The sequence below is a fragment of the Gracilinanus agilis genome, chromosome 2 (genome assembly GCF_016433145.1).
Source record: "Gracilinanus agilis isolate LMUSP501 chromosome 2, AgileGrace, whole genome shotgun sequence".
Classification (NCBI taxonomy): domain Eukaryota; kingdom Metazoa; phylum Chordata; class Mammalia; order Didelphimorphia; family Didelphidae; genus Gracilinanus; species Gracilinanus agilis.
In genome coordinates this window covers 551,781,256-551,792,990 of record NC_058131.1, presented here as the reverse complement: position 1 = coordinate 551,792,990, position 11,735 = coordinate 551,781,256, and the positions used below count along the sequence as shown (strand labels likewise).

Genomic DNA, 11,735 nt, shown 5'->3' with positions numbered 1-11,735 from the left:
GCTGGGGGTGGGGGGCGGACTTAGGGGGGATGAAGCTGGGTGTCGGGGTCAGGGTACCCGCCAGGTAACGTGGTAGAGGTAACGTCCCAGCGGTCCCTCCCAGGTTTCGCCCCCAGCCCCGCCTTCCCGGTCTCCTTCTTAAGCTACTCCCGCCCTCGGCCGTGCTCCCGCCACCTCTGGCAGTTGTTGGTTGGGTCCCTTCCGCCCCCTCCATCTCTCCTCCTCGTCTCGGTCCCCCCCGCCCCCCTGCAGCCCCGGTTTCGTGTTCTGCGTGCGCTCCGCTCAGGTCTCATGGCCTCGCTGTATCGCCCCTGTCTGCGGTGAGTGAAGCGTAGCCCGGAGCCGCCCCCCACCCCAACCACCCCCCTCCTCTCTCCCCTTCGGCTCCAGTCCTCTGCTCTACAACTGCCCTTGTCTCTGGGGCACCTCATTCCGCCCTTGTGACCCCCATCCCGTGCCCCAGGCTGTTTGTGCATCAGTGTCCCGGGTCCTCTGTGCCAACGTATCCCTCGTCTGTCCACCCTTTGGTCTGGCTGTCTGCCTCTTCTCCTTTCAATAAACTTCCTTCCCCCTCTTCCCCTGCCTGACATGCTGGTTTTTTCCTCCATCGCTGGGGAGCTTAGACTCTACTAACTTCCTACTCCCTCCTCCCCGCTCTCTTCACGTGTCTGCCTCTGCACGCTCTTCTCGCCCTCTCTGCGTGAACTCCTAGAAGCTTGGAAGGGTCCCTGAGCAAGTTGTGAGGGACAGGAAGGGAGCTGGCTGGGGAGTGGGGGGAGGGGAGGGTCTTAGCGAGGGGGGGATAGTAAGAAAGAACTCATGTGGAGATGGGGAGCAGAGCTTCTTTGAAGGAGGCAAGAGGTAAACATCCATTCCACCGGATTCCCAGGGAACGGAGCCTGGCAGGGAGCCCAGCACAACCATGGGGACCTCTGGGAGCCGTGTAAGGAAAGCAGGGTGAAGTGGGGGTGGGGAGGAAGGACCATTGCATTTCTATGGGCTGCTTCCTCCCCTTCCTCGATCTGGGCCCTTAGCCCAAGCAGGTCTCTTCTGGTTCATCTACCCCCTCTCTCTGGCTCTCATCTCTCCCCAGCAGCCTGCACCCTTCTCCCTACCAGCCTGTCTCTGTTCCCCCATCTGGTTACGACCTATACTGGTCCACAGTCAATGCACAGACTGCCTCAACCTGCCCCTGTGAGTGGAGAAGGAAGAAAAAACCTATTAAGGACATTTGGAGGAGCTTCATCATAAACCCCCTAATATAAGGCCTCCCACCCACAAAATAAATAGTTTTCAATTGGATTTGCACAGTCTTCTATCCAGAAAGAAAGATACCTTCCATAGAGAGTGGCAGAAATCTGAAGGCTGAGTCTCTCCCTCCTTTCCCCCTAACTTTCTCTGGTTTTGTGCCTATTCTGGCAGTAGCACAGCCTGGACTGAAACCCATCTCAGAGAATAAGGGCAAGAGGGGACCTTCCTGGGATCTCTTTGTCAGTTCCCTACAGAATGCCACTATCATTTCCAGCTATCATTTCTGGAAGCCCTTAGAAGAGTACCTCTCCCAGACAATAAAGGAGGAGGAAGCTCATAGACAGGGGCCAGGTTATTGGTATTAGGAGATTCTGGTGGGTGACTTCTTTCTAGGTCTGGGGGGGAGGAGGGCAGCTCTTTTCTCTTGGCCTCTGTTCTGTGGGTCGCCCCACCCTGGGTTCAGGCCAATCAGAGCATCCCCTTTCTCTTCCCCCCCCCAACCCCCAGAACCTGGAAGGGCAGGGGCAAGGCCAGAGGTGGTGTCCATGAACACTAGACTGAGGGCACTGACTCTCACCCCAATCAGCCTTGTAAATAATTCTCTGAGATCTGCCAGATGGCAGAACTTCTTTCTTTCACCCTTGTTGAGGCAGGTAGCAGTGCCTAGAATGTCCAATGTTGTCCTCCTACTGTAGGGCCAGCTTTAAGGAGCAGTGATAGCCCCCCAGTTATTTCCTGCGGTTCTGGGAACCAGTCTGGAAACACTCTTCTAGAGGATTTTGGTGGCTGAGGGAATTCTGTAGGTAATGGCAAAAGTTACCTACAGTTTAATTTCGAAGGCGGCATATAGGAGTCTGGAAAAATCTAACATTTAAAAAGAAACAGACATTAAAGTTAGGTAAATTATAAACATACAGCTGGCATCTTGAGTACTATTCTGGCTAGTGACATAAAGTTATCAAACAGCTTAGATGAAATTTATAGGCACAAGTGGGATGCTACAAATCAGTGAGAAGAGGGAGGATTGTGGTTGTTGTTATTGAGTCGTTTTGGTCATGTCTGACTCTGTGACCCCATTTGGGGTTTTTTGGGCAGAGATATTGCCATTTCTTTCTCCAGCTCATTTTATAGATGAGGAGACAGAGGCAAACAAATTAAATGACTAACTCAGGGTCACACAGCTCATAAGTGTCTGAGGCTGGGTTTGAATTCTGTTCTTCCTGACTAAGCCCTGTGCTCTATCCAAACCACCTAAGTTCAAATAGTAACTATGAGCATTCGGCAAATCATTTAACTATTGTCTGCTTCGATGTCCTCATCTGTAAAATGAGAATAAAAATGGCACCTTCCTCCCAGAATTGTTGTGAAGATAAAAAGAAATATTGTAAAGCACTCTGAGTCTGGCAGTAAATAGCTATGGATCTTCTGGCAATTTCTGGTCCCAATATCCTCATGTGTAAAGTAAAGAACTTCTATTAGATGATCCCTATGTTTCTTACAGCTTCTCATATTCTCCTTGTTTCTATATGCTTAATACTATTCTATTATTTAATAATATTCTATTCTCTATGTTTAATAATAATAATAACTGACATTTATATATCGCTGACCACTCATTTAACCAGTAAATATTTATTGATATATACAATTATCTTCGAGGCACTGTATTAGGTCCTGGGGGATACACAGATAAGTTACAGACTCTGCCCTCAGTGTACATGAGTGATAAGGTACATTCACAGATAAGTGGAAGGTGGAATGTGATAGGGGAAAGAAGAGATCCAGAAAAAGTGATCTTGGAGAAGGAAAGGCAGTTAAAAAAAAAAAAAACCCTTTCATCCAGAGGCTATGAAGGAAGGGGAGGATTCTAGGAATAGAGAGGAGGAAGTGCGTGCCCAGTGTGGGGGACCACCTAGGTAAATCCAGGGAGATGTGAGAATATAGTCTGGAGATGGCCAGTGAATTGCAGAGAGCAGCTAGTGATCCACTGTGGCTTTGAGGTGGAGCGTGTGATGGGTGGAGAAGGATGCTACGTAAGGCTGCAAACAAACTTAGTTGGAGTCTTCCAGGGAGGGTGGGGTGGGCATTGCTGAATGCCAGTTTAAGGAGTTTGCTTTTTATAGTATAGGCATTGGAGCCAGCTAGGTGCCAGGAAGACAAGGGCTTCCAGGCCTGCTTCTGACATAAATTGGCCCTGTAGCTCTGGGCGAGTCATTAACCCTGTCTGTCCTGGAACATCTCACCTCTGGGACTATATACAAATTGAACAGAATGTGGCTAAAAAGAGTTTCTTCCCCAAGGAATTCCCTGTGCCAGGGAAATGACAATTTCCCTCTTCCCAGGCAAGAGGGAAATGCTGGAGGTTTCTGAGAAAAGGAGTGACGTGATCTGACCTACAGATTAGGAAGGTAGCTTTGGCAGCTGTACCTCCATTGAAAAGGGAGGAGAGAGAAACTGGAGTTAGGAAAACTGATGAGAAGGCTTTTAGAATAAAGCCAGGAGGTAAGGAGAGGGGCAGCTAGGTGGCACAATGGATAGAGCAACAGGCCTCGAGTGAGGAGGGCCTGGGTTCAAAAAATCTGGCCTCAGATACCTGCTAGCTGTGTAGCCCTGGCCAAGTCACGTAACCCTGTTTGCCTAGCTCTTGCCCTTCTGCCTTAGAGTAGATACCAAGATAGAAAGTATGGGTTAAAAAAAAATCCAGCTGACCAAAGATGCCCAATAAGCAAATATAGCCAGACACTCACGTGCCTAGGCTCACATGATACTTGCACATGACTTTCTTACTACTGGTATAGATTATTTCTATATCTCTCCAATTCCATTAAAAAATACATTTATACATGGAAATAGGTTTTGAACAATGATACTCGGATAACCCAGTGGAACTGCTTGTCAGCTCCGGGAGCGGGGAATCATGAATCATATAACCATGGAAAGATATTCTAAATAATATTCATTTATTGGGGCAACTAGGTGGCACCAAGGCTAGAGGACCTGGGTTCAGATCCGGCCTCAGGTACTTCTAGCTGTTACCCCAGGCAAGTCGATTAACCCCAATTGTCTAGTCCTTGCCAACCTTCTATTTTAGATTTGATACTAAGACAGAAGGTAAGAGTTAAAAAAAGGAAAAAAGAAAAATGCCTTTATTACATGTTGGAGATATAAAGATAAAACATGCCACCGCAGGGAGCTTACAACATAGTGGTAATAATGATTAGATTTACTTGGCATTTCAGATTATATATCATCTTATTTACTGGGTTGTTTTTGTTTATTTGTTTTTTGGCATGTAATTTCACTGGCTTAAGGAACTTTCCTCTACCAGCATGGATGGGTGGCTATTCACTCTCTAGCTTATAGTCTGAGAGAGTTACCTGGGCAGGGAAAGGTGAAGGGACTTGGTCAAAGCCACATGACCAGTATGCTCCAAACCGGTCTTCCTGACTCCAATCCCTCCTGCCTTTCACTTTATTTGATTCCTACAACAACCCTTCTGGCCAGATAGTTCAAGTAGCATCTCCACTTTACAGCTAAAGAAACAGGTTCAGAAAGCCTTGGTGACTCGTCCAACATCACAGAGTTAGTACATGCCAGAGAACCCGGTTCTCAAACCCAATTCCCACACAGCCTAAATCTATGCCCAGTCACCCTCTGGGTATCACAGCTACACTCTGGCCCAGCATGTTCAGATATGCTCCAGTACACTCTTGTATGCTGATTGCCCTCTCCCCCAAATCTCCCAGCACAGTGTGCACCCCGCTTATCACTATCACTCCCATCTCTCCTAGGCTGGGCTGGCACGGTCTGTGCCCCTGGGGTTATTCCCCAAGTCGTGCTAACCATACATTACGGGTAATCAGTGGTGATTTGGGTCAGCTTCCAGCCAAGGTAAGGGACTTTGTGGAACGCAGTGCCCGCCTGTGCCAACCAGAAGGCATCCACATCTGTGATGGCAGTGAGGCAGAGAACGATGCCACCCTGGCCCTGCTGGAACGTGAAGGCCTTATCCGAAAGCTCTCCAAGTATGACAACTGGTGAGTCTAATGGTAAAGGATAGACAAGAAGCCAGACATCCAAGTGCTGAGACGAGACAATCTGGGGACATAAAAGCAAAGACTAACCACAGGTCTTTCGTGGCCAAACCCACCCAATGAGAGCTAATAGATGAGAAATCCTGGGGGAAAGAATCATGGGCTGGAGGAATAGCTACATTTTTGTATTTAAATGAAGAACATGCAACCAAGACCTTTGAGTCAGACATCACTAACTCATACTTTTTGCTCAGGACAGAGGCACGGAAAACTAAACCAAAGATCAGAGACAGTCTGAACTCCAGCAGGGTTTTCTTAACCCGGGTCTGTGAACCTGACTGATTTCGGGGAGTCTGTGAACTTGGATGGGGAAAATGTATATCTCTATTTCAATATAATTGGTTTCCTCTTTGTAGTCCTATGTATTTTATTTTATACATTTAAAGTAATTATACTGAGAAGGGGTCCATAGGCTTCGCCAGACTTCCAAAGGGGTCCGATGCACAGAAAAAGGTCAAGAACTCCTAATCTAGAGACACTAAGCTTCTATGGGAAGAGGAAAAACAAGGCCCAGGAACAGAACTGGCTTATGCTATGGACCCTGAATAAATGGGAAAAGGAGGAGAGGGATACTTTGGGACCACCTGACTCCCAGGCCCTGAATAACACTCTTTTCCTGGTGCCCTCTTCCTAGTTGGCTCGCTCGAACGGATCCCAAGGATGTGGCCCGAGTAGAGAGCAAGACGGTGATTGTGACAGAGTCTCAGAGGGAGACGGTGCCCATCCCGGCTGATGGAGCCACTGGACAACTGGGCAACTGGATGTCACCAGCCCAGTTTCAGAAAGCTATAGATGAGAGATTTCCTGGCTGCATGCGTGGTAACTCTGGGGAGGGCCACAGACATGATAGGAATGGGGTAATGGGGAAGGCTAAAGCCAGGATCTCTGACCTCGCTTTCCTTCCCCAGGCCGCACCATGTATGTACTTCCGTTCAGCATGGGCCCCGTGGGGTCCCCCCTGTCTCGTGTGGGTATTCAGCTCACTGACTCCCCCTATGTGGTAGCCAGCATGAGAATCATGACCCGACTGGGGAAGCCCGTGCTTCAGGCCCTGGGGGATAATGACTTTGTCAAGTGTCTGCACTCTGTGGGCAGACCTTTGCCCCTGGAAGGTAAGAACAAAGACCTAGAAATTCCTGCCCTGGCCCCTACTCTGAAAGAAGACATTCCCTAACACACTGTCTATTAAAAGGGGAAACTGAAATTTTATCCCAGTGGAGAGATTTTCCCCACCCCTAGCTTTCTGAGAGCCTTCCTCCACCATAATGACCCCCTCTGCCCAAAAGGAAAGAATGTTCCTTGAGGCAGCCTCCTATCCCCAAACCCCTGGAAGCTTCACATTCCTGCCAGATGTCCCCATAAACCGTTGTCCCCAGGGGAGCTGGTGAACCAGTGGCCGTGCAACCCTGAGAAAACCCTGATTGGTCACGTGCCTGACCAGCGGGAGATCATCTCCTTTGGCAGCGGCTATGGTGGCAATTCCCTGCTGGGCAAGAAGTGCTTCGCCCTGCGCATCGCTTCCAGGCTTGCCCGGGATGAAGGCTGGCTGGCTGAGCACATGCTGGTGAGAGAAGGGCCCAGCCATGACACTGAACCAGGGATGAGGAGGGCTGGCTGCCCAGGGTGGGACAAACCAAAGCCAGCCCCATCCCCCTCCTTGTTGGCTAGGCTGCCTTGTGAATGGCTTATGACTTTGTGGGCTACTTTGGTTCCTGGCTGCTCTCAGACCTCTCTCTCTCCCTGCCTACCCAAAATCCAGGTGGCAGGAAGGGGCACCTGTTTAATGAACAAACTCTCTTCCTGCTGGTTAACTCCTAAACATCCGCTGCCTCTCAGTTCTACAGACTCCCAAACGTCCTTCCTCCTTCTGCAGAACTTCCAGAACATGGGGCAGTGTGTCTATGATTATTGCCCCTGTTCCCCCCTCAGATCCTGGGCATCACAAATCCTGCAGGGAAGAAACGATATGTAGCAGCTGCCTTCCCCAGTGCCTGCGGTAAGACTAATCTTGCCATGATGCGGCCAACACTGCCTGGTTGGAAGGTGGAATGTGTAGGTGATGACATTGCCTGGATGAAGTTTGACAGCGATGGTGAGAAACCTCTCTCTCTCTCTCTCTCTTTCTCTCTCTCTCTCTCTCTCTCTCTCTCTCTCTCTCTCTCTCTCTCTGTCTCTCTCTCTCTCTTCTCTATTCTTCAGGTTAGCCATCTCTTCCCTTTCTGCCACTTCTAGGGATCACCCCCTGCCCTATATAGCGCACATTTGCCCAGCATTGCTCAGGAGGTACAAGAGCCCTCTCTCTTGCAGTTATTTTGTTCGGCTTTGGGCCAAGGAGGGAGGCAGAGTATGGAGCTTGGAACTTCCTTTCCTAGTCTCATCTCCCAATTTTTCTCTCTCTACCTTTCTCTCTTCCTACCTACTTTCCTCATTTTCTTCTCCCTCAGGCCGTCTTCGAGCCATCAATCCTGAAAATGGCTTTTTTGGTGTGGCACCTGGAACTTCTGCAACCACAAATCCCAATGCTATGGCCACAATCCAAAGCAATACAATCTTCACCAATGTAGCAGAGACTAGTGATGGTGGCGTGTACTGGGAAGGCATTGACCAGCCCCTCCCACCTGGTGTCACTGTCACTTCCTGGTTGGGCAAGGCCTGGAAATCTGGTAAGTGAAGAATAGCAAGTCAAAGGGCAGAGGTTTAGGGTACAGTCTCAGTGAATGGGGGAAATGGGGGTAGAAATGTTCCTTTTACTTCAACTCCTCCTACATAGCTGAAATTCCAGCCTCCTCCAATACCCCAGAATTATAAAAATCTTTTCCACCAGAACTCCTAGATTCAGGTGTCCCCAAAAGTCCTTGCAACCCAGCAAGAATTTTTTCTTTCTTATACCTTGAGATCCACTTGTAGGAGAAGGGAACATTTATTTCTCTTGGTCCTCAGCCTCCCCTTTCTGCAGCCTAACTCTAGCATCATCCTTCATTATATAAATACTGTTACTAAGCTCACTTCTCTTCATCTCCCCTTACCTTTTTCCTCCAGCTAAATAATCTCATGTCCCTTAGTATTTCCCCATAAACCAGTTTTTCAACCCTTTCATCATCTTTGGGTCCTTCTTTTGACCCCTCCCTTGGTTTTCTCTGTCCCTCTGAAGTTAAAAAGTATAGAACTCTTGTGTGGGTTAGAGCAGGGAGGAAATAATGGAAGGATGGCCTCCTTTTGTGGTTCCTACAACCTGTATTCATACTTTCAGGGTCTATTATCACAGTTATCCTCCTCTGTGTAATCACTCTTCATCTTCTCAAAGACCATTATTAAACTCCAAACCACACCCTCCACCCAGTGGAAGAAGCCCAGAAAATTAAGTCTTTCCCTATAGGTCAGTTTCCCAAACCTTTCATCATATTTGGATCCAGTGGTATAACTGTCTAGTGCCAGTTCCCAAATAAATGCCCTATAGCAAGGTCCGGAGGGAGGAGTAGATGGGAGAGGAAAAGCTGTTGGTGGCTCTGCTCCCAGTAAGCAGTCAGAATCAGAGGAGATAAGTTGGCCAGGTGCCTCACTCCTCAGAATCTGGCCCATGATTCCCAGGTTAGAAAAAACAATGATTCTACACTCATTAAAGACTGACGAGGTGGGGGCAGCTGGGTAGCTCAGTGGATTGAGAGCCAGGCCTAAAGACGGGAGGACCTGGGTTCAAATCTGGCCTCAGACACTTCCTAGCTGTGTGACCCTGGGTAAGTCACTTGACCCCCATTGCCTACCCTTACCACTCTTCTGCCTTGGAGCCAATACACAGTATTGACTCCAAGATGGAAGGTAAGGGTTTAAAAGAAAAAAAAAAAGATTGACGAGGTTTCCCATTGGAACATCTCCCCACCTTTGGTGTGCGCCTTTTCTGAGGTATCCCTAAGTTACTGTATTGGCTACATATTGTCAATCGGTTCAACCAGCTAAGCTAAACACTGGCCTTCCTACTCCAGTCAGGGTCTGAGCAGGGCAGGTAAAAAAATCTTCTAATATCACATTAGGGACAAATTTCTACTCCTTGGAACCTTCATCATTTACTAGAAAGAGCTGTCGCATCACAGTCCCCAGCTCCTTGAGGATACCAAGTACTCTCACATCTCTTTCCCATATAAACAGTAAGCCCCAGCACCAAAGGAGAAAGAACATTCCCTTCTTGGGGAGTGAGACTTGAGTCTAGAGCTGGGGAAGGAGCCCATTTACCCTGTTCTGATTTGCAGGAAGTCTACCAAAGTATTATGGACAAATAGCAGGTTATGTAAAGTAAAAGTATGTTCAAAGTAAAAGTGTCTTATCTGCGGCAGGCAACAAGGAGCCCTGTGCACATCCCAATTCAAGGTTCTGTGCCCCGGCCCGCCAGTGCCCCATCATGGACCCTGCGTGGGAGGCCTCTGAGGGTGTGCCCATCGATGCCATCATCTTTGGAGGACGACGGCCCAAAGGTACAGTCTCTGCAGGCCTGGTGGATCGAGAATCTGCCCTCTGAGTCAGTGGTCTGGCTCTATATTAGGAACCTTTCCCCTACCTGTGCACAGAGGTTGAGATCCTTCAGTCCACTCTTATTTGAAGGAGCCCTTCATCAAAGTTCCCATTTCCCCTTCCTCTGGGATATCAGACTAGAGACTGAGAAGACAGCAGGTCCAAGCTAATCCAAAGGCCATTGAAGCCAACATAAAGGGCAGAAAGGGCAGAGGGAATCAGGTGAGGTCTGGGAAAAGAGTTGTCTGAAATCCTCTTACTTGGCTTCCCAGGAGTACCCCTAGTCTATGAGGCTTTTAACTGGCGCCATGGTGTCTTTGTGGGCAGCATCATGCGCTCTGAGTCCACTGCTGCAGCTGAACACAAAGGTGAGTCCCAGCGTCCATCCCCTTTGCTGGCCTTGTCCTTTAGGCAGACCCCAGTTCCTGACCGTTGCTTTGGCCTCCTCAAGCCTCAGTTTGTCCCTGACCCTACCTGCCTTCTTCGTATCAGCCCCAAGGACCTCATTGGACAGTTGTCACCATCCTGCTCCTTCGTCATGTACTGGGTGTATCTGTTACATAGCTCCTCCGGTCCTGGTTCAGAGGTATCCCTTCCCCTTCCAACAAGCAAGATAACCTGTCACCCTGTTCCACTCTCCCAGGGAAAACTATCATGCATGATCCATTTGCAATGCGGCCCTTCTTTGGCTACAATTTTGGGCGTTACTTGGAACACTGGCTGAGTATGGAGGGGCGGCAGGGGGTCCAGCTTCCCCGGATCTTCCATGTCAACTGGTTCCGGCGGGATGCAGCAGGCCGATTCCTATGGCCAGGCTTTGGGGAGAATTCTCGTGTACTGGACTGGATCTGCCGAAGGCTGGAGGGTGAGGAGAGTGCCCAAAAGACACCCGTGGGGCTAGTGCCAAAGGAAGGGGCATTGAATCTGAGTGGCTTGGGGTCTGTGGACTTGGCTGAGTTGTTTTCATTGCCTAAAGAGTTCTGGGAGCAGGAAGTCCGTGAAGTAAGAAGCTACCTGAGGGAGCAGGTCAACCAAGACCTGCCCCGGGAAGTACTGGCTGAATTGGAGTCAATGGAGAAGAGAGTACGACAAATGTAATCTGGGAACACAGGGGGCAGAGGTACATACACGAAAAAAGAGCATATGAGCTACCTCCTTTCAACAGGGGAACTACAGAGAAAGAGTTACAAGAAATAAGAGCTACTTTGATTTGACTAACACCTATTATACAGTCACAAACCAGACTGTAGCCCTATTATATACCATCTAAGCTGTTGATTTAATAATAAGTTATCATTTATTTTCCATCACATTTGTATAGCTTTCATTAACTTTCAATGCAAAAAGGTATTACTATCTCCAGCATTCCTTCATCAGTTTTATGATCCTCTTCCCCCAACCTCTCAATTTATCCCTATTGAAGTCTCTGTAGAATGGAGTCGATCCAGCCTGTAGAAAGCTCCTACCTGGTTGCATGAATGAGATATCTAGTATTCCACACTGCTCTTGGGGAGCATAAGTGGGAAGGAGGGAAGAGAGCACTGTCCAACCTTCCTCCTTCCAACACAAAAGTCATACATTCAGAAATAGCTAGATTTAGATTTGGAGGGGACTCAGGTTTGAATCCCTGCTCTACCATTTGCTGTGTGACCTTAAATCATGTAAGTCCTCATCAGTAAAATAAAGGCTTGGATTTTTATGACTTCTTAAGGTCCCTTCCAAATCTAAATCTATGATCCTAAGTTGTAGAACCCACAGTCAGCCCCCAAAACTAAACCCTTGACTTCTAAGACTGAGCCATATAAACCCTTAAGACTTCTTCCTCTGACACTCTTCCTCAGTACTCCACCTTTTCCTCCAACCTTCCAACCTCCCATTCTTTTCTAT

The 11,735-nt window shown here is 48.5% G+C and overlaps 1 protein-coding gene across 1 annotated transcript; it reads left to right on the top strand.

Annotated features, from left to right (window-relative positions):
- Positions 1 to 113: 113 nt before the first annotated feature.
- PCK2 (phosphoenolpyruvate carboxykinase 2, mitochondrial) lies at positions 114 to 11,158 on the top strand. Its single transcript, XM_044665228.1, has 10 exons — positions 114 to 320; positions 5,043 to 5,288; positions 5,980 to 6,164; positions 6,254 to 6,457; positions 6,722 to 6,909; positions 7,275 to 7,437; positions 7,790 to 8,008; positions 9,674 to 9,811; positions 10,121 to 10,216; positions 10,492 to 11,158. Exons 1-10 carry the CDS (start codon positions 292 to 294, stop codon positions 10,944 to 10,946), a joined length of 1,923 nt encoding a protein of 640 aa, XP_044521163.1. The 5' UTR covers positions 114 to 291; the 3' UTR covers positions 10,947 to 11,158.
- The last annotated feature ends 577 nt before the right edge of the window (positions 11,159 to 11,735 follow it).